This window comes from Chiloscyllium plagiosum, unplaced genomic scaffold, assembly GCF_037043375.1.
Source record: "Chiloscyllium plagiosum isolate Xiang-an unplaced genomic scaffold, Cpla_swu_hap1 HiC_scaffold_6, whole genome shotgun sequence".
Classification (NCBI taxonomy): Eukaryota; Metazoa; Chordata; class Chondrichthyes; order Orectolobiformes; family Hemiscylliidae; genus Chiloscyllium; species Chiloscyllium plagiosum.
Window position 1 is genome coordinate 78,738,865 of NW_028270144.1, and position 24,187 is coordinate 78,763,051.

The following is a 24,187-nucleotide window of genomic DNA, read 5'->3' on the forward strand; positions in this document are numbered from 1 at the left end:
CCAAAATGTCAATTTTCCTACTCCTAGGATGCTGCCTGACCTGCTGTGCCTTTCCAGCACCACTCTAATCTAGGATCATGAACAACGATTGGCAGCTAATATAAAGGGAAAGCACAATAGGAAAAGAATGGTTATATGAGGTGTCAGACCAGTTACAAACCATAAAAAGGATATTCATATTTAGATGCAAGAGGCATGGCTGAGGTATTAAATAAATACTTTCCATCTGTTTTACATCAAGGTAGATGCTACACAGGCTATGGTGACAGAGGGGGAAGCTCAGATGCTAGGAATGTCTGGTAATTGGATAAACTGTTGGTACTTAAAGTTGATAACTTTACACAGTTGATAACATGGGAACAGGATGGAGTATATCCAACGATATTGAAGGAAGTGAGACTGGAAATTACAGAGATACTGGCAATAATCATCTGATCTTTGTTAGATTCGGGAGGACTGGCAAACTTTACATCCTTGTTTGAAAAGATTGTAATGTTGGTTCAGCAATTTCAAATCAGTCAGCTTAACTTCAATGTTGGGTAAACTTCTAGAAACAGTTATTTGGTATAGAATTAAAGTGGGTTGATTTGGAAGAGTTAGCATGGTAAATCATGGTTAACTACCTTGCTGGAATGTTTTGAGGAGGTAACAGAAAATGTTGATAAGGGGAAGGCTGTTGATGTGGTGTAAATAGACTTCCAAAAGGCATTTGATACAGTGCTCTTTGAGGGAAGTCATAGTTCATGAAATAAAAGGGACAGGGGCAAAAGGCTAACAAAGTTGTTGGAAGGATAGGAAACAGGGAATAATTACTAATGTGTGTTTGTGGCTGAGAGAAGATTTGCAGTGAGGTTACTCAGTGGTCAATTTTTCTCGTTTTATATATATATATATATATATATATATAAATGATCTTGGTGTGCAGAGGCTAATTTCAAGGTTATGGATGATAGTTTGAGAGAATGTAAACTCTGGGGATAGTGTTGAACTTCACAGGGACATTGACAAGTTGGTGGCATAGGCAGAGAGGTGGCAGATTAAATTCAGTGTGGTGAAGTGTGATGTGAAACACTTTGGTACAAAGAATATGGACAGACAGAATAAAATAAAGGGTACACTTAACAAATCTGGGTGAATACATATCCAGGAGGTGTTGCTAATAAAGCATACAGTTTTCTAAGTTCCTTAATGGAGCAAAGAATGCAAGATCGGGAAAGCTATAATGAACGTATATAAGAAACTGATTAGACTTTATCTGTATTATAGTATTCAGTTCTGGACCCCACACTGTAAGAAGGATGTGAGCATTTTGGAAAGAGTGCAGAAGAACTTCATGAGAATGGGTCCAGGGATGAGACACTTTAGTTCTAAGGAAAGATTGGCAAAGTTGGGACTGTTTTCCTTGGAGAGAAGAGAAGGCTAAGAGGAGGTTTGATAGAAATTTTCAAAATCTGGACAGAGTGGAGAGGAAGAAATTGCTTCCATTGATGAAAACAATGAGAACTAGGCAGTACAATTTTAAAACGTTTTGTAAAAGAAACAAATGGGAGGTAAGAGAAACCTTTTCATACAGCAAGTGATTAAGGTCTAAAATATACTGCCTGCAAATGTGGTAGAGGCAAGTTGTACTGGAGCATTCAAGAGGGCTTTAGATGGCTATTTAAATAAAAAGTGTTTCAAGTTTATGGGGAAAAGGTAGGAGATTACCACCAAGCTAAAATGCTCAGAGAAATGGTGTTGGAAAAATAGGCTGAATATTCAGAATCATAGTAATTCTGTGATCTGTGATTCCTCCACCAGCCTCCCATCACTTAACATGCCATCTCCTTGTACATTCATGTGTCCACATGAACTTAGGGCAAAAATATATTTAGATTACTTATGAGTTGGGAGCTGAATTAAACACATATTTTGCATGAATCTTCACTGTAGAGGACATAAGCAATATCCCAGAAGTAGCTGTAAATCAGGAATGGGAAGAAGAAACTCAAGAAAAATGCAATCACCAAGGAAGTCGTACTGAACAAATTGTTGAAGCTGTGGGTTAAAAAATCTTCAGATTCTGGTGGATTTCATCCTAGAGTCCTAAACCAAGAAGCTAGTAAGATAGTTGATATGAGAACATTAAATGCTGGAAAACCCCAGCAGGTTTGGTAGCATCAGCAGAGAGAGAGAGAGAGAGAAATTTCAAGTCTGATGTGACTCTGCTTGAGAACTATTTCTCTCTGTTTCTCTCTTCACAGATGCTTTCAGAGCTGCTGAGCTTCTCCAGTACAGGCTGACCCCTGTATTTGCAGAATCATTTTTGGCAGTTTCAGTTACGCTCGGTGTATTGCAGCCCAAACATATTATAGGGAACCTTTTGGAACCAAGGACCAGGGGCTGCTGGGAAGGTAACCCATTTAAATGAATGGATTCGCTCCTAACTGCGGTTTTGGGCTTCGTGATAGGTCGTGGAATGTATCCCCCGTGGGTACAGGGTCGGTGGTGGGGTTTGTACATCAGATGTCCAGCAACTATGGTATTTTTCTTTCATTAAGCTAGTTGATATGTTATTTTTAACATTTTCAAAATTCCGTATATTTGGGAACAGTTCCATTTGATTGGAAAATAATGACTGTAACTCCTTTATTCTAAAATAGTTGTGAGACAGAAAGCAGGAAGCTACAGCCTGGAAAAAGAAGAGTCATATCAAACTTGGAACATTAAACCTTTCTCTCCACAACTGCTTCCAGGCCTGCAGCGTTTCTCCAGCATTTTCTGTGTTTGTTTGAAATTTTATCCAGCCAGCTTAACATCTGTCATAAGGAAGATGTAAGAAGTGTAGAGACTAACCCTTTTTATTTTAGTTTATTTCTTGATGCAAACCAAAATGGATAAAGAATGTTATTTAAAGCCAACGACTGGGGGAGTAATTTCTGCACTTTAAAACCAAGCAGCTGGAACTCATTGTGAGCTCTGTTTACATTGTTGCTTTGCAAGCAGTGGGGAAACTGAAGTGTATGTGCAGACAATCATTCAACCGACAGCAGGAAGCTGATTGGGTTATGCAAATGTGACCAGTTGTGGTTGCCAGAGGTCATCTGCCAAACCCAGCTCTCTGATTGGCCCCGAACAAGCCTATCTGCTTGGATGTCTATAATAGGGTGGGACAGGCCTCCAGACTACTGAAAGAACAGGTTCTCTGCAGCAAACATACCTGAAGAAAAACTAATTATGTTCTCCCACCAGTTGTTGTAAGCTCTTATCACTAACCATTAACTAACGGACTTTATAGTTAGTGTACCAATCACCTTGAGCCACTTACAAGAAGTAAAAGAAGCTGGAGAAAGGGTATCAAAAAACAGAAGGTTTTGAAAAATAAAAGGAACATCCCATCAAAACCTGTGAGCGAGTGCCATTGAAGAGTGTTCTTTTCTTCACGTTATAGAAATGCAGGGTTCAACTTCATTTATCCCAATACCTAAAGACTAATTGTAATATCCAGAATATCTACAGAATAAACAGAATAAAGTCCAACCCTCATCATTTGATGTATTCAAGATGCACATTTTATTTTCATCAGAAATGTATGCCATGTTTTCATAATCTGATAATGGAGTGGAGATCATAAAGGTGACATGCTTTCAAAAAATGTTTTGACTGATGGGAGTTGGAATAAAATATAAGGAAGCTTTGTTTACAGTGTCATAAAGGAAATGTTAATCAATGCAGTTTATCTGGCTCAAGATGGTGATATCTGCACTTACTATAAATGATTTGGGCAATGATTGCCCCTTTTCTTAAATGTTTTGGGACTGGTAAAGGAAATACTAAATTGTGCATAATAATTTTACATTGCCTTGTTAATGCCTCATTTTTAGGGACAGTAAAACTTATAAAACTCAGCAAAGATAGGCTAGAATGTTGATGGTCAAAGGCTAAGCCAGAGAATCACTGAGATTGAGGGGGAGCAGATCGTTGAAGGATTTCTTTAAATCTCCTCAATGTAACTGTGGATTTCTTGTAGAAATGGTACATTCATGTCCCTTCTCTTGGAATTCTGTCATCTACTGTCTGAGTAACAGAAGGGCATCAGGACTCTCCAGGTGAACCGGGAGAACTCCTTGGTTGGCATAATGAAAAGCTAAGATTTTCAGCTGAAAAAGAAATATTAATAAAGGATGGCATGCAATAAATCACTTAACATAATGCATTCCCTCCCAGGTGAAAGAAAGCAAGGGTCAGATGTGACCTATGATTCGCATATCTCCATATTGAATTATGCTACTGATAATGTAAAACAGTTTTACAAAATAATTTGCTCATGGCAACATAACTATTTATTTTGTCTGTACTGGTAATGTACAACTGGTAAAGATTTACGTTGGACAACTTGTAAACAAAGACCTTCCAGTTGGTGACTCTGTCAAAAGGGAACTAAATTGTCATTTTACAAAAAATATGCAGGGTTATGCAAAGGAGTTGGGGTGTGGCACTAGATGAATTTTTCACTCAGACAGCAAGTACAGACATGATTAGACAAATAGCTTTCTCTTGTTCTGTAATGATACTGTGATACTGTGCCAGTTTGCTAAGAACCATCATAACAAACTGTAACATATCCAAAATTCTGTCACTTACATTCTGAACATAAGAAAAGGAAACAATGGTAGGTCACTTAGCCCTTTCAGACTGCTGTGCCATTCAGTATTAATGGCTGATCCGATTTTAATTTCAATTGTATATCCCTGCATATCTTTGATAATCTTTCACCCCCTTGATAATCAAGAATCTATCTAGCTCTGCCTTAAAAATATTAAAAGATTCTGAATCCATTGCCTTTTGAGGAAGGGAATTCCGAAGACTCTTATCTCTGAGAGAAACATAAACAGAAATTGCTGGAGAAGCTTGAGTGGACTGGCAATATCTGTTGAAAGAATGAAAAGTCAATATTTCAGAACTTCATGCACTAGGACCCTTCTTCTGAAGAAAGATCACTGAACTCAAAATGTTAACTCTGCTTTCTCTCCACAGATACTGCCAGACTGTTGAGATTCTCCAGCAATTTTTGTTTTTATTTCAAATCTTCAACATTGCTCTTTAAGCTATATCTTTCTTTTTGTTTCTTATTCTTAAAACTATTCAAATAGACACTGGATCATGGCAACAGTGGAAACGCTTTTCACTATATTTATTCACTATAAAACACAAGTGACAATAAAATCACCCATTCATCTTTGTTTTACTTCATTGAGAAAATTTTGTTCCCCTCATCTCTGTCTTATATGAGTGTCCCCTTATTTTATACTATGACCCCTAGTTCTGGATTCTCCCACGCAGTCAAGAGCCCTCAGGATCTTACATACTTCGATTAACTCACCTTTAACTTTTTTAAACTCTCAAGGATACAGGCCTAGCCTTTAATCCCTTTCCTCATAAGGTAATCTGTTCATTCCAGATATTAGTCTATTAAACCTCTCTAAACTACTTCCAACACATCAACATCCTTTTGTATGATGGACTAATATACATATACTACATATATGGGTCTTGCTAACATCCTGCATAACTGAAGCACAACCTCCCTAGTCTTGGATTCAATTTCTTTCTCAATACAACATAACAATGTATTAGTTTTACTGATTATTTGCTGTAATTGCATACTAAACTTTTGTGATTCATGCACTAACCCTATTTTAGGGCACCCAGATCTCTCTGCATCTCGGAATTTTGTAATCTCTCACCATTTAATGTGCTTCTTTTCTATTCTTTCTGCCAGAATGGACAATTTCAAACTTTCAGTATCCCCTTGTGAGGTCCTGAAGGCCTCTTTACAACTCACTTTTTATCTAGTCTTCTGTCATCAGCAAATTTAGCTACCATCACTTCGGTCCCTTCATCCAAATCATTTACAAAACTGTAAAGACTTGAAGTCGCAGCACTGACCCTGTGACACTCTACACATGACATCCTGCTGGTTAAAAAACATCCACTTATTCCATCTCACCGCTTGCTTCTCTGTCACCCCTTTCTGTCTTCATCAAAGCTAAAAATCGTTTCTTCATTTACAAATCCCTCTGTGGCATCACCTTTGAGATCAGTGACTTTGAATGAAAGGTAGACAATGCAAAACTCAATACAGTGTGGGACTTGTGTGTGTTCATGCCAGAAGTGTATTACCAACATTTCTGCAGGTGGGCTGTATAGTTGTCATGAAATCTAATGCCTACTTTAGGCCTCAATCACCACATGACTATGTCCCACAGCAGTTCTGAAGGCTCCAACTGGTTAGAGTTTTTCACTGGACTGAACATGGAATCAAGAGGAGCAGGGGTTTTCCTGCCAAGTTCAAATTAAGATGACACATACTGACAGTCACCATGAATCTTCACGACTCCTCACTTCCCTGTCTCAGGTCAGCTGTTATCTCAGCCAGCTTATTAGTATTTCTCAATGAGATCGGCTGATTAACTTTCTTTGATCTTGCTGTCATCCTCATTACACAAGTGTTGAACCTGCTACTCCAGTATTTCATCTTACTGGACTAAAGTTCATTTTCTAGGCTTTTCTTCCAAAAGCTATCTGCCTCCCAGGTCTAGCTGCCTTTCACAGAAAGGAACTCCTGAGTGGTGATGACAAAGCAGTTCACTGCCTAGTGTATCTTGTATTATTAGTTGTGGGAGACATTTCAGTGACACAAAACATGCATAAAGGCTCAAAAGAACATCCTTTTTGAAAATTCATGTTAAATGCCAGCTTTCTCTTTATCCTAACTGCATTGCTTGGTAAAGCTTTTACTAATTATGGAAAATTGTCCAGGAAACAGCTTAGCAAATAAAGTTGAAAGTTTTAGTTTATTTTATAACAAAAAATAATCCTCTACAATTCCCTTTCTCAAGCAATCTTTACATTCCATCAAGACAAAGAGCACATCATAATTCTAATTATAATAATACATACAAAAAAAATTAAAATAAGCTGTTTGAAATGCTATATATATATTTAAAAATAAGTTGCATTAAAGTATAAGAACTGCACTTTAGGAAATTGTGTTCTTATTATACAAGAGCAACATCAATATCCCAGGATCCTGCAGAATTTTTCTAAAGACCATTAATCCTTGCAGTACTGAAAGAATACTGTAGCACAGCATATTACTAAACAACCCATAGGAAAACAAATGATGTCTAATCTTAAGAAAAAACAAATATCATCTTAAGAAAATCACTTTTTGTTTCTTATTTATTAACTTCTAAACGTGAATATGAATGAAAAATCTCAGTAAAAGGTGCTTTTGGATATGAATTTGAAAGATAATATTGCATTAATTTATAAGGTGCAGACAGCTTCATAGGTACATGATCAGGCAGTAAGCTTGCATGTGAATTCTTTCTGTGCAACCGACTCCATTAACCAACTAATTTGTAATTACAGTGCTCAAAGTTGAACAAAAGTTTTCACCATTAATTCTAAAAACTTTGCGTGATTCTAAATGGAACAGTCAAAGTTCAATAGATTTTAAAGTTACTCATAATGGAGTCATTTCAAAGTCTTTGAATTTTACAGGATTTTCAAATATGATAGTCTGTCACTGCCAGAAAGAAATATTGTTTTTATTAAAAAAAACATTGCTTCTCCACATAGTATGCCTTAAAGGTAATTGGCATTAACAATGGCGAGTCACTGTTGTTGTGAGCACAAAATGGCATAACTGCTACTTATTATATATCACAACCATTAAAATGGATGTAAGTACTGACCTTATAAAGTAGCTAAAGTAATTGTTTGCTTCCCTCAGATTAAGATTTGAGTTGAACAGGTGAGACATAAAGACGTGGTGCCTTTAATGGACAATCATTGATTTGGATGTCTATTACTTGAAGACTATTGTAATTATAAATGAGAATAGAAAATATTAGACTAATTATATTTTCCTACAATGGAATGAAACGGAATGATTTCAATTTAAAACATTTTGCTTCAAGCATTGTTTCATATAGTTATTAGCCACATTGGAGTGTATTCTATTGATCCACGAGGCATTCACTCCTTCTAATGATGGATATTCTTCAGATTTATAAAAAAAACTTGAAGATCAAGGTATGTTTTACAATCAGGCCTCTTTGAACCATGGTATATTGCCAGTACTTTAATTAAAACAAACTTCATTTAAAGAAACAGGCTTTACCTTTTACGAAGATGATTGTGAAAGTAAATCATCATGTGTTACACTATGTATTACAAAATGAAACAAAAGTGATGTAACAAACAATAACAAAAAATTAGTTTCCTTGGACAACAATAAATGAAAGACTTGTATGATATTTCAGTAGACTTGCAAAGGGTTGGAAGAAAAGCATTTAAATATCATTTACATGAAAGTAATTGAAAGAAATCCAAGCATTAACAAACATTGCCTGAGAAACTCTTTAACCCTAAATAAACTTAAAATAGCGCTTTGCTTAAAGCAGTTTCACATTTAATCTGAAATAGTTGTTAAAATGTGAAACTTTCAAGGTGCTTCTGAAAACAGCAAAGCCATATCTGTGGTTAACTTCCTTCTGCAATATTCAATAATTACTCTATCCAAAAACATTGCTTTATGATTGACATGCTCTCAGACTTCAATCCAATAAACTGATCGAGATGATATTCTGAACATTAAAAAAAGTTGAAGATTGTCTTTGCATTAAAGCTGGGTCGAATTAATAAAACTCAGTTTTATAATGTTCTGACTACAATAAGCAAGGCATTATGAAGAAAGTCTGGCTGACACAATGCTAGTTAAAGAATATATTCAAGCGTAGCACTTGATTACTTGCTGTAATGTTGAAAAATAGCATCTGCCAACAATCATCTGTACACAAATGCAATTTTGTTAAAAATAAAGGTCCTTAACAGCCTCTATCAGCAATCCAGTTCATAATTTATCGAGGTGGCCTGGAACTGCAGATGCAGTCACAGCGTTCATGATGCTCCAATTGGATGTTGACAAGGCCCATGTTCTTGTTTCTGCCCCTCCTGCGTGTTTGACCCGGCTCAGGAATAAATCTCAACACCTGAAATAAAATCATACGGACTTTCAGTAAATACAACTGTTTGATTGCTTTAACATATTCATGAGAAATATTAATCCTTACAGTGAAAGACTACAAAGGTAAATATTAAACATACAAAATTGAAAATAAAGTCATATTCTATTCATGGCTAATCTGATTTGTCAATCACCCCTTTTACCCCCTTGCTTAACAAGAATATATTCTTCTCCAGCTTAAAAATATTCTCACACTGCTTCCACTGCCTTTTTAGGATAAAAGGGTTCGAAAAGACTTTTAACACTGATAGAAAAGAGTATTCTCATCCCTGCGCTAAATAGGCTACTTCTTATTTTTAAACAATGACCCTAATTATAGATCATCCCACAACAGGAAAATCCTTTCCACAACCATTCTGTCAAGACCCTTCAGATTCTCAAATACTTCTGTCATATCACCTTTTGTTGTTCTAAAGTCTTGTGGATGCAAGCTTATCTTGTCCTTTCCTTTCCTCACACGATATCACATTCCTGGTGAGTCTATTAAACCTTCTCTCAATTGCTTCCATGCACTTGCATTATTCCATGAATAAGGTGACCAACACAAGGTCCAGAGGTTGGTCTCACCAGTACATTGCATGCCTTAAGTATAACCTCCCTACCTTTTATTATAAAATTACCCTTGCAATAAATGTTAACATTCTACTAAATTTCCTAATAACTTGTTAAACCTGCATACCAATCTTTTATAATTCATGCACTAGGGACCTCAGATCCCTCTAACTCTCAGAGTACAGCATTCCCTCACCACATTTAGATAACATGCTTCTTTTTATTCTTTCAGCTAAAATGGACAGTTCCATATTTCCAATGTTATATTCCATTTGCTACATTATTGAGCATTCACTTTCTACATCCTTTTGTAGCTCCCTTATGCAATTTTCACAATTTACTTTCCTAATATTCTTGTGTCATCAGCAAATTTAGCAACAATACCTTTGGTCCCTTCTTACAGAGAGGGAACTGGGTTGAATGCTTGAAAAGAGCATGCGAGGAGAGCAGTCTGAGAGACAGAAAACAGCACAAGAGTGGAGTCTGAACAGGGAGCTTTATCCTGTAGTTGGCTCTTAGTTTTGGTACAGGGTGAATATTAATTGGTGAGTACTTGTATGTTTCTGTACTATTTCTTGTATGTTTCCTCCAAAAGTCCAAAGATGTGCTGATTGGAGGATTGGCCGTGCTAAATAGTTCATAGTGTGCAGGTTAGATGGATTTCCCTTGGGAAATGTAGGGTTATGGGGATGGTGTAGGTCTGGGTGGGATGCTCTTTGGTGGGTGGATGTGAGTTTGATGGGCTGAATGGCCTGCTTCACACTGTAGGGATTTTATGATGGGAATGAAATTGAACAGGCTGCTCACTGAAAGGAAATGAGGCAATGGACAGCTAATTTAAACATGAAAAGGCCCTTTGCATTAATCTCCCCAACAAGTGAAGCAGCTAACAGATCAGTATTGATACCCTTCTTGTGCCTCTATTTCAGCATCTAGTTGTTTACCCAATATTCTATACCCTATCTGGAAATTCAATGTTTGAAAAGAGTAGACCTTGTGTGAATAAAGAAAATTGCTGATCGCTATCCTAAATTTGTTTTTCAGACACTTAAAACTTTTTTCCCCTTGATCAGATTACATAATTTAAATAACATATTACAAAAAGGGTTTAGAAAAGATTTACAAAGCTGCTGCCAGGCTTGGAGGGTTTGAGCTATAGGGAGAGACTGAATAGACTGGGGTCATTTTCCTTGGAGCATCAAGCATCAAAGTCTGAAGGGTGACCTCATAGAGGTTTATAAAATCATGAGGGGCATTGATTGGTTGAATCATCAATGTCTTTTCCCCAGGGTTTTGGAGTCCAAAATCAGAGGACATAGGCTTAAGGTGAGAGAGGAGAGATTTAAAAAGGACCTAAGGGGCAACGTTTTCATGCAGAGGGTGGTGCATGTATGGAATGAACTGCCAGATGAAGAGATGGAGGTTGGTACAATTACAACATTTAAAAGGCATCTGGATATGTATATGATTAGGAAGGATTTAGAGGAATATGGGCAAAATGCTGGCAAATGAGACTAGTTTAATTTACAAAACACACAACACCAGATTATAGTCCAACAGGTTTATTTGGAAGCATTAGCACAATTACCTGATGAAGGAGCACCACTCCAAAAGTTACTGCTTCCAAAAGAACCTTTTGGACTATAACCTGATGTTGTGTGATTTTTAACTTTGTCCACCCCAGGCCAACACCGGCTTTTCCAAATCATAGTTTAATTTAGGGTATCTGGTTGGCATGGATGAGATGGACCAAAGGGTCTGTTTCCGTGCTGGACATTGCCATGGTTCTATGTTGCATGAATAACACCCTTAAATATCTTGTGTTCCTCTAAGACACAACCTACATCCTCATTGAAATTTGCAAATGTAACTGCTTCTCCTCTTCCTGTGAACAGAATGTATGTACTACATCACAATAATAAAATGAAGCGTCTAATTAATGCCCATTGGCATTATTTCATAGTTATAGCATCAGAGAGGTCTATACCACAGAAAAAAAGGCCCTTTGACCTATCGAGTCCACACTAGAAAACTATTAACTATTATAATCCCATTTTCCAGTACTTGGTCCATAGCTGTGTATGCCTTAGCATTGCAAACATACATCTAAGTACTTATTGAGGGTTTCTGCCTTGACCACTCTTGTAAGTAGTGAGCTCCAGATTGCCACTACCCTCTGGGTGGAAACCATTTTCCTTACACCCCCTCTAAACCTTTCGCCCTGACCTTAAATCTATGTTGTTAGCCATTGGTCCCTCCACCAAGAGAATTGTTCCTTCCTGTAAACTCTGTCTATGCCCCTCATAATTTTATGCATCGTATCTTGATCCCCTCAATCTCCTCTGCTCCAAGGAGAACAACCCTGATTCATCCAATCTCTCTTCCCAGGTAAAACTCTCCAGCCCAGGCAGCATTCTGGTAAACTTCTCCTTCTCCAGTGCAATCACATCCCTCCTATAATGTGGATTCTAGAACTGCACATAATACTCTAGTTGTGCCCTAACCAACATTTTACACAGTTCCAGAATAACTTCCTGGCTCTTAAACTCTATGCCTCAATTAATAAAAGCATCTATCCCATATGCTTTCTTTACCACTTTATCTACTGTCCATTATCTTAAGGGACCAGTGGACAAACTCACCTAGGTCTCTCTGATCCTCGAGGCTTCCCAGGATCCTACCATTCATCATATAATCTCTTGCCTTGTTTGTCTTTCCCAAGTGAATCACCTCATACTTATCTGGATTGAATTCCATTTGACACCGATTAGGGAGTCTGAGCAGTCCACCTACATCCTTCTTTAATCTAAAGCTACCCTCCTGACTATTTACCATCCCAGCAATTTTCATACCATCCACAAACTTACTGATCCATTCTCCTACATGTAAGTCTAAATCATTTACATATACTGTATCACAAACAGCAAGGGCTCCAACACTGATCCCCATGGAACCCAACTGGACCCAGTCTTTCAGTCACAAAACAGCTCGACCATTACCCTTTGTATCCTTCCTCTCAGTGAATTCTGGATCCAATTAGCCAAATTTTAAGCCTGCCAGACCACTCGGAGCCTCCTCTCTAACTATGCTAATTTCTTTAAATGTATCACTGTTCTTTTCCTTGATTTCTACACCCCCATTGACCCTCTCATTTGTGAACACTGACACAAAATATTCATAAAGAACCCTATCTACATCCTCTGGCAACATGCACAAATTAACAATGTGGCCCTTAATGGATCCTACTCTTTTCTTGGTTATCCTTTTAGCTTTAACGTACTTGTAAAATAACAAGATTTTTGTTTATTTTACCTACATTATACCTTATTTTTGTTCTCCTAATTTCCTTTATAAATTTCTCCTTGCACATTCTCCTGTTGTTTTGAGCACTTAATATGTGCCATAAGCCTCCCTTTTTTTCTTTATCCAGTCCTGGAAATCTCTCAATGTCCAAAGTTTAATTGATTTAATGGTCCCACCCTTTATCTTTATTGAAACAAACAGGGCTGGGTTAATTGTCACATGGTTGGCATGGACAAGTTGGGCCAAAGGCCCTGTTTCCATGTTGTAAACCTTTGTGACTCTATGTTGGCCATACAGGGGCATATTTCCTTCTTGCATACATCTCACTGCTTCATTATAGATTTACCTAAAAACATCTGCTCCCAGTCCACTCTGGCCAAATCATACTTGATCTTATTAAAATCAGCCTTCCCTGGTTTCAAACTTTGATTTCAGGCTCATCCTTGACCTGAAATGTCTAAAGCCTTCCCTCCTACACAACTTCTCAGCTACATATTCATCTGGACTAGACTCCAATTTTTACACTCACTGGAATATGTCAACAGAAGTGATCCAGAGATTACTCCCATTTAAAAATCTATTTCTTAGCTCCCTAAATTCTGTGGTGTTCTCTATAAATCCTGCTGTACATTTGGTGATGATGGCAAAAATCTAAGAGAAATTGAATTATCACATATTCCATCATATTCCTAGGGTTTCAACTTGTTTTCTGATAGAATTACAGTAGAATATTGAGGAACCCATGTGGAAATTCTACCTGTACACTTAATAGATTGTGTAAATCTTAGAAGGCCTGAGAGTGCAAGGCCGATACCAGCGCGATCAACTGAATGTAAGTAAACACATATAAAGAGTTTGAAGGTCAAGGAAAGGATAATATCTATACCCACTGCAACCTATTCTGGAATGTTGTTTTCTTGTTTACAAAAAAGCCTAGAGAGAAGTTCAGGCACAAATTCTCAAAGTGCCATGAGCTATATAACATTGAGACACAATGTATGATTAATAAAGTACTATAGACAAAGCTTTATCATCATCGTGGAGGAGCGAGGTGTTGATTCAACCTTAAGTCATCTGTTTCCGAACTAACCTGACAAATAATGCAGATTGTAATACTGCAGCTGAAGCTAAACTATCACATAACTATTTGGGAAGATTTCAATAGTCTTGCAAATTAAGTCACAATGAAGGAAAGGTCACGTAAAGACACTGCCATCAAGAAACCATGTCACCATGGCATTAATTATAGTTTCTGCTGTTTTACAGATCTGTTTCTAGTGCAAGTGATGAATGAAGTACAATAGATAAGGGTCACAGGACTTGAAATGTTAACTGTGCTTCTTTTGCACAAATGCTACCAGATTTGTAGATATTCTCCAGCACTTTCTGTTTGTGTACAATAGGTTAGGGTTGTCCATTTTGCACTTTTGAATCTCATTTCATATGGGCAGTTTTATTTAATATAAAACTTAAAACAAAGTTGAATATATACAAACATGTAATGACCTTAATTAGACATATCTGCTGAAAATGAACTTAATAAACAAAGCTCAAATAACAATATGATTCATGCAATTTGGGGAATGTATAAATAAGAACATGAAGTGCTTATAAATAGTGCATTCATTTACCCAGCTGGACAATTTGAAAACATTCCACATTACACATAGTTACAGAAGAATTTCAAGAATGTCAAACAAATGTGAGTGGATGGCTTTGTTGAGTTATGGCCAATTTAAGTCAACAAACATGTTTACTAAATCTTATTGATGCTTCATGTGTTATGACGGCTTGGAGATTGTACAAGTGTTCTTTCTCTGACTTCTTTGAGGGCTGCTAATGACCAAAGAAATTCACATTGGTGAACACAATACCAGACAATACTATTATCATTAGAAAAGTATGCTTCAGTGACTTTGTATGGCAATCAGATGTTGTCTGTTAATTGTGGTCCTATCTAGTGTATGTAAGTTATGTATTTTACAGGTATTTATGTTGCTGTTGGATATGTACTGAGACACAGAGTTACTTAAACCAAGTGCATGGGTACTAAGTGGAGAGCTAATTCTTTTTTGGCACTTTTAGAGGTACCAGAGGTACTTTAACACAGATTTCAACACTTGTACACATACATCTGAAAAGCTTTTTCTTAAATGAAAAAAATAATTGATTTAATTGTCACATTTCTCCCCTTGCCATTTCAATGCAAGGAAGCAGTGCATGACCCAGCTGCTACAATGCAATAAGAATTGAGATTACTTGTTCAAGTTCAGAGGTATGGAGGAAATAAAACACCAGAAATTATACTGGGGGAAGGTTTCAGTGTACCATATATTTTTAAAAAAAGCAAGGCTGTTTGTCAATTAAAGGTTTAAGATTTTTTGAAATAAATATTTGCATACAGGAAACCTTTTGTGCTACCTAAGATAGTGCACAATTACACTACCCAACAATTTCGCAGCTTTACGTAAATTACATGTTTTTGTGCATCAAATTATTTATGTCTATATAATTAAGACCAACAAAGCTACTGTCTAAATGTGGTTGAAGTTATGAGGCTAAACTAGCTTGCTGCCTATGGGCACTCTAAACGTTAAAATACTAATGGCCCATTTTCTGTGAAATTAAGTGGTGCAGAGTCCAGAGATTCTGTGGAATGAACAAAATGCATTTGTACACACTTATTACTTTCATATTTTAATTCTTGTTTTGTACAGAGTAGTTTGAAATTGTTAAAAGATTCATTGGTTGATTAATAATTTGACATGAAACAAACTGAACACTCCACCAATAGTTGCAATTATTATAATAGATGTTGATAAAGTTTTGTTTTAACATGCAGGTCAGCATATTGCATGAAAATTGTCAAAAACATTTATTTTCTTGTATTCAAAGTTCAGTTGTGTCAAATGTCGATGGCTGGAACGTGTGATCTCCGTTTTTATACTAACATAGATTGAGAAAATGATACCTAAATTGTTGGTCATTATGAGATCAATGTACTTACGTTGTTAAAATTAACTGAAATGGCAAAGCTAAACAACATCCAGGATTGGACTGATAAATTGCAAATGCTATTCACACCACACATAAGTGCCAGATGATGACCATCTCCAAAAACAGAGAATTCAATCATCTCCTCTCGACATTCAAGAAACTGAACTAGACTAGTCATATAAATGCTCTGAATACAAGAGTAGGTTGGAGGCCAGGAATTCTGTAACAACTAACTCACCTCCTGACTCCCCGGTGCCTGTCCACCAAGCACAAGTTAGGAATGCAAGGAAACACTCCTACATGCCTGCACGAGTGCAATTTCAACAATATGTGAGAAACTTGACAACACCCAGAACAAAGCAGCCTGCTAGAATGGCACCTTCAATATATACTCACGTCAACACTGACACAGTAACAGTAATGTATACAACGAACAAGATGTAATGGAGCAACCTTCACAGGCTCCTTTAATAGCAACTTCGAAACCACAAATTCTGACCATTATAAAGGATGCAGGTAGCAAATACATGGGGACACAGTCACATGTGAGGTCTGCTCCTAGGCATACACTATCCTGATATGAAACTATATGGAAGTTCCTTTACTGTCAAAATAGGATCAAAATCCTGGAAATCCATTCCCAAAAGCCCTGCGGATGTCCCTACACTACAAAGGCTGTAGTATTTCAAGAAGGCAACACACCATTTGGGCAGTAAATGCTGCTCTAACAATAAACATTTTTTAAAAAATCATTTAAAAGACAGGAATATTTTATGTAGTGATTTGCAAACCTCAGAACCAAAATTTTTTTTTATCAATTCATTCATATATGTAAAACAGGGAATGTAATAGCTAATTACCAAAAATCAAGGTCCATAAACAGAAATAAATAATGACAAAATAACCCCTTTATGAAAAGTTTGTTAAAGAACAAATGTTGGCAAGGGCACAGAGAAGAACTCACTTGGTCTTTGAGTAATACCATAAAATATTTCATCCGAGATAGAAGATGAAAACTTGTACACCAATTATAGCATTACACCACAACAGTCCCTCCATACTGCATTGAAGTATCAGTCTATATTATGAACGGGACTCTCTGGAGGGGAGTTTGAGCCTATACCTTTCTGACTCAGAGGTTAACAGTACTACCACTGAGCCATAGCTTCATAGATTACAAACTAGAACTCTTAAGAACTATTGTGAACAGTCATGCTAACGCTGTTGGTAAGCCAGGATAATAGGGGGAGTTAACTTTCTGAATTAATCCTATCCTCAATCACCTAACTGTTCATTGAATTTTTGATATGTTGAAAATTGAATTTCTTTCAGTCTCTTGTATTTAGGGTTTTGCTATTCTGATCTGTAATCACCATCTTTCACATAGATTGTTAGACCTTTATATAGATTTTCTAGACAGCTACTTTACATTCTTCTTGCATGATTCAGCAGACCTGGAGAACTATTTCTGAGTACTTTGACAATGTATTTTTTATATTAAATCCAGTAGGTAATAAAAGTCTGATTTAGATCATTGGTGCTAACGAGATAATTATTTTCATTTTCCAAATAACTGAATTGATTGTAGGAAGCCAAATCTGCCTCTGATTTGTATTTAATTATATTATTTGATTCCAAGCTGTTCAATTAAAGAGAGTTAAATGTTTCTGTTGGTAAGACAGTTCTCAAACGAATAGAGAGACAATAATGTCTAAAGGAGGTCTGATGGCACAAAGCTCTTGAACACTGCCAGTATCATGTCTTATTCTAGCCAATTTGTTAAAGGTTTAATACTCACCAAAAATTTTAAATAATGATAATTTATTCTTGCTTCTCACAGCAACTAAACTAAAAGTTGTTAATTTTCATTCACAATATCACATTTATAAAATCACAACTAGAATCCTGTCTGACAAATTTATAAGGGTTTTTCAAGCAAGTCTCAACCAGAGTGGATACAGGGGAACTGTAGTTTTGCTATATTTAGAATTCCAGAAATGTTCAGTAAGACAGTTCACAAAGGGTTACATCATAAGAAAAGAGTCTACAGTGTTGGAGGTAGTATATTGTCCTGAATAGATAATTGACTAACAGGCAGGAAACAACTAGGAGGATAAGGGCTTCTTTTTCAGACTGGTGACCTGTAACCAGTGGGGTTCCATAGGATCCACACGAGGACTGCATAGGTTTACAATATATATTAATGATTTGGAGGAAGGAAGTGAATGTACTATAGTCAAAGTTGCAAATGACAGGAAAATAGTGGAAAGGCAGTTTATGAGACAGATACAGTTAACAGATAGATATTGATAGGTTAAAAAAGTGGGCAAAAAGTTGGCAAATGGAATATATTATGAGAAAATATGAAGTTGTTCATTTTGGAAGGAAGAACAAAAGAATAAGTGTATTATTTAAGTGACGCAAAACTGCCAAAAGTTGTAACACAAGGGGTTGTGGGGGGAATTAAGAGTCATAGAATTGTACAGCATAGAAACAGACCATTCGGTCCAACTTGTACATGCTTACCACATATCCTTTATAAATCTGGTCCCATTTGCCAGCATTTGGCCCATATCCCTCCAAACCCTTCATATTCATGTGCCCATCCAGAGGCCATTTAAATGATGTATCAGTAATTGTAAGTAATTTTATCAGCCTCCACCATTTCTTCTGGTAGCTCATTCCATATACGCACCATCCTCTATGTGAAAAAGTTGCCCCTTAGGTCCCTTTTAAATTTTTCCTCTCTCACCTGAAACTTATGCCTTTTAGTTTTGGACTCACTTACCCTCGGAAAACAACCTTGGCTATTCACCCTATCCATGCCCCTCATGATTTTATAAACCTCTGTACCATCACTTCTCAGCCTCTGATGCTTCAGAGAAAATAGTCCAAGTCTATTCAGCCTCTCCCTGTTGCTCAAACCCTCCAACCCTAGCAACATCCTTGTTAATCGTTTTTGCCCACTTTCAAATTTAATAGCATCTTTCCTATAGCAAGGAAACCACAACTGAATGCAGTATTCCAAAAGTGGCCTAAACAATATCCTGTACAGCCACAACATGACCTCCCAACTCCTATACTCAATACACTGATCAATAAAGGCAAAGGTACCAAACACTTTCTTTAACATCCTGTCTACTTGTGACTCCACCTTCAAGGAACTGTTTGTACCCAGATCACAGAAAACTAGTTCACAGATGCAGCAGGTAATCAAGAAGGTGAATGGAATGTTGGCACTTATTTCAAGGGTTTGGTTTATAAGAGTAGGGAAGCCTTCCTGCAACTGTACAAGGTCCTAGTGAGACCACAGCTAGACTATGGTGAGCAGTTTTGGTCTCCTTATTTAATTAAAGATGTCATTTGATTGGACGTAGTTCAGAGGAGGTTCTCTAGGATGAGCAAAGGTTAACAGATTGGTACTGTACTCACTATAATTTAGAAGAATGACAGGTCATCTCATTAAAATGTATAGAATTCTTTAGGGACTTGACAGGGTGGATGCTGAGAGGATGTTTTCTCTTATGGGAAAATTCCAACCAGACGGCATAGTTTCAGAATAAAGAGAAGTCAATTTAAGAAGGAAATGAAGAAGAATTTCTTCTTTCACAGGACTGAGAATCTTTGGAAGTCCTTGCCATGGAGTGGTATGGGGCAGAGTCCTTGTGTCTATTTAAGGCTGAGATACACAGATTTTTGATCAGTCAGGGAATCAAGGCTTATGGAAAAGGGCAGGAAAGAGGATGTGAAGTGTGTGCCAGATCAGCTATAATCCTATTGAATGGTGGAGCAGGCTCAAGGGTCTGAATGGCCTACTCCTGTTTCGATTCCTTATGGTCTTATTGCTATCAACCTATTCCAGATCAATTAAACTATGATGATGAAGGCAATATTTCACAATGTTTGAATAATCTCTGAAATGATTATTTTAAATTTAAGAAAAAAGGGAGAGTATGCCCATGATATACCTTTTAGTTGGTTGAATCACTTGATGTAAACTGCACTCTGAAAGGGATCATAAATGTAGTTATAGAGCCGTAGAGTCTTACAGCATGGAAACGGGCCCTTCAGTCCAACTCATCTATGCTGACCAGGCTTCCTAAACTGAACTCATCCCATTTTCCTGCACAATATGGCCCAAATTCCTCTCAACCTTTCCTATCCATGTACCTGTCCAAATGTCTTTTAAATGTTGTCATTGTACTCAATTCTACCACTTCCTCTGGCAGTTCATTTCATAGACGCATCACCCTCTGTGTGAGAACGTTGCCCCTCGGGTCTCTTTTAAGTCTCTCCCATCTCATCTTAAACCTATGTTGTCAAGTTTTGGACTCCCGTACCCTGGGAAAAGGGCCCTAGCTATTCACTTTATCTATGCACCTCATGACTTTATAAACCTCCATAAGGTCACCACTCACTAGTTCATGCGTCTTTTCATATACTCAGAATATAAAGTAGTTTCCAAACTGTACATCAGGAATATCAAAACCTTCTTTCAACTGAATGCCTTCCAAATTCATTATGCATAAATAGCTTACAGCTTAACAAAAAGGGCTTTGATTGATCAGGACTAAGACTGACGCAATAACTGCTGTCTTTCCAGATTTTAAAATTAATTTACTCTGTCTGAGCTGTTTCATAATTCAAGAATAATTGGCCTCATGAGTGACTGTAGATCCTCATATTAAAAGTTAAGCTTTAAAAGCTGCAGTTGGGCTTCCAAGTGAAATGAAATACAAAAGAAAAGCAGCCTCTAGTTCGAATTTTTATTCTTCAACTTCACAGTAATTCATGAATATAAATTAGTTTAGAGGTTTACTATGGTCCTGATATGATTAGATCTATGAGAACTATTTATGGACAGCATTTGATGTTTCAAAATAAGAATTCAAGGATTTTGTCAATCAATGAGATTGCAAGGATATAGCATAGCCATTAAAGAACTAGAATTCTCAAGCAGAAATGTATATTTAGCAAATGTTGCAATGCATTGTCTCCACAATTTTTGACTTCTTACTGAAAGACAATTGAAGCAAAGAACATTATCATCCACTTGTATGTCTGTGTGACTTTCAATGTCAAAGAGAGGCCCATTTCAAAGTTGTGACCTAAATGTCCTGATCTTGAGTGTTTCTTCAGGTACATGCCTGCAATGCTAATGACTTAAAATTGTTAAAGGAAGAACCAATCTTCTAATTTATGAAAAGAAGGCAACAATGCTGTAGCTGAGATCTTATTCATCAAGTGCACCTCACTCTGCTGTTTCTTGAGTCTGAACTCAAGTTGGAGCATGCTCACTGCTGAGAGATTATTAGTTGGATAATGTGAATGTATCATAGTCATGACTAAACATGACTGTGAATGAGATTTGAATTAAATTAATGCACCAGTTCCTTGCAAGTTGCTTTGGTGCAAGGATTTACTTACAAATAAGAAGTCTTGATTTAAATTTGAGGAAAATTAGTGTAAGCTCTTATTCTGCAACTTTAAACTATTTTATTTAATATATTCACTTTAAATCAAATCATAAAATGTCTTTAAAATAACTTTATGAAAATATGCTTGATCTATATAAGACTAATCGTCTTAGTTTATATTTTGTATCACAAACTTGTTATAATCCATATCTAAAATATTGTGCAATTTGGTAATATTGAATACAAAGAATGATTTTTTTTTATATAATAGCCAGTTATATAGAGATATTGTTTACGACTCGAAGTGATAGAGGGCAGTGTTCTTCAGAGCATTGGATAGTAGTTACTGATACTAAAGAAGGTGTTTATTTGAAGTTTGAATCACTGATACTAATATAACCAATCTGCATGTTTGAGAAAATACTTATATTTTAGCATGAAGACATAATTAGTTTGATGCAGCCATTTCATATATAAAGAAGATGTAAAAAGGAATATGACAAGATCTTCATTTAAAGATGTGTTGGTTCAACTTTTCTCAGTTTTCCAGATTTTTATGTACTGCGTACTAAATTGGTTAGAAACATCAGCAATTGTAGGAAATGTTCCCTGCGATATGGTGAGTATGGATAAAATGAAACTCAAAGTTCACCTTCTCCTATGTAACAGCTTCCTGTACAGGTACAGATAATAAGAGCAAAGATGTATTCCTCTCAAGATTCACATGTACCTTCATTATAAGACAAGCTCCTATAGTCATATCTGAAGTAAGTACTGGAAGAAGGAATAAAGCCATATGTGCATTCATAGCTAAAGACATGCCTTTACAAATGTGTGTAGAAATGCAGCCCAAATACAATATTGCTTGTACTACATTGAGAATTGTTGCTAAATGTGTTATTGATATTGTGATGCGATACAAGAAGGTAATGTTTTTCAGCTGCAGTGCTCATTCGCCTGAGAATTCACCCAGACCAGATGGACTACACTTGAGTTCTGAAGGAGATAGCTGAGGAGACCGTACAGGCATTGGTGGTGATCTTTCATGAATCATTGGAGTTAAGGAGGATCCTAGAGCTAATGTAACACCCCTGTTTAAGAAGGGAGGGAGGCAGAAACAGGAAACTATAGGGTGGTTAGTCTGACCTCCGTCACTGGTGAGATTTTAGCATCCATTACTAAGGATGAGATTGCAGAGTACTTGGAAGTGTATAGTAAAATAGGGCTGAGACAGCACAGCTTTGTCAAGGGGAGGTCACGCCTGACAAATCTGTTAGAAGTCTTTGAGGAGGTAATGAGCAAGTTAGACAAAGAAGAACCAGTGGATGTGATCTATTTGGATTTTAGAAGGCCTCTGATAAGGCATTGCACAGGAGGCTGCTAAACAAGATTCCATGATATTAGGAGCAAGGTGCAATGGATAGAGGATTGACTGACTGATAGAAGGCAGGGAGTGGCGATAAACGGGTCTTTTTCACTTTGGCAGCCAGTGGTTAGTAGAGTTGTCAGGGTTCCATGTTGGGACCACACTTATTCACATTATTTGAGTAACTACAGATGGTAGCGATTTGAAACAAAAAATGGAAATTGCTCAGCAGGTCTGGTAGCATCTATGAAAAGAAAATACAGTTAACATCTTGAAATGAATGACCCTCCTTCACAACTTCTTCAGGACTCTAAACATTAACTCTGAACTCTGTTCACAGATGTTGCCAGACTTGCTGAGTTCTCCAGCAATTTCTGTTTTAGTTTGTTTGAGTAACAGCATTTTACCTTTAAGTTGGGCACTTTGCAGTTTTCTGGACTCAACATTGAGTCTAACAGAGATAGGAAACAGGAAAGGCTGGTGAAAGGATTATAATGGAGTTATCAGGGATCTGTATTGGGACCTTGGCTTTTTCTGATAGATAAACTCATGGACTCCTAAATGATTTAGTGTGCAGGGGACAATTTCAAAATTAGCAGATATAAAGTGTGAGAAGGACAGTGTAGGACTTCAAAAGGACATTGTCAAGTGGTGGAATGGACTGATTTATAGCAGATTACATTTAATGCAGAGACACTTGAGGTGATGCACTTTGGTACAAAGAACATGGAGACACCATAAAACAAAGGTCATCATTATTCAAAAGCCTGGGCAGGAGCAGAGAGATCTGGATTAATATAGACTCAGATGTTTCAAGCACAGAGGAGGCTATTCACCCCACTGTCATCATTTCAGTCAACAAAGATTTACAACACTAATCTAATTTTTAGTCTCTTGGTCTATAGCCCTGGAGGTGATGGAAATGCAAATGAATATCTAAATACAGGCATTTCTGGTATAAAGTGATGGCTGTGTTCCTGTGCAACCTCACGCGATGGAAAATTGTGCAGCAGAAGGTCACTATAGAAAATCACTATACCTGTTTATACTATCCAAACAGTGTCCACTATTCACAGCCAATTTACATGGATGAAACATGGGTTATAGCAGAAATTCCTGTCGTATTTACATGTTACGAGAGTTTCTGACTCAACCACTCTTTCAGACAGTGGGTTCAAGACTCCTATCCCAATAATATTTCTCACCAATATTATTGTGACATGGTGGCATAGGGGTTTAGCACTGTTGCCTCACAACATCAAGGACCGGGGTTTGATTGCACTCTTGGATGACTGTGGAGTTTGTATGTTCTCCCCATGTTTGCATGGGTTTCCTCTCCCAGTCCAAAGATATGCAGGTTAGGTAGATTGGCCATGTTAAATTGCCCTGTAGTGTCAAGGGACGTGTATGCTAGGTGGGCTAGACATGGGAAATGCAGGGGGTACAAGGACAGGGTGGGTTTGTGGGGGGGGGGGG

The 24,187-nt window shown here is 37.1% G+C and overlaps 1 protein-coding gene across 2 annotated transcripts in view; it reads right to left on the minus strand.

Moving 5' to 3' along the window:
• Nucleotides 1-6,817: 6,817 nt before the first annotated feature.
• pdgfd (platelet derived growth factor d) overlaps nt 6,818-24,187 on the minus strand; it is a 180,717-nt gene continuing 163,347 nt past the window's right edge. For both annotated transcript variants that reach the window (XM_043691812.2, XM_043691811.2), the window contains exon 7: nt 6,818-9,041. In XM_043691812.2, coding sequence (XP_043547747.1) covers nt 8,910-9,041 — 132 coding nt within the window. In that variant the 3' untranslated portion in view covers nt 6,818-8,909. The remainder of the gene's footprint in view (nt 9,042-24,187) is intronic.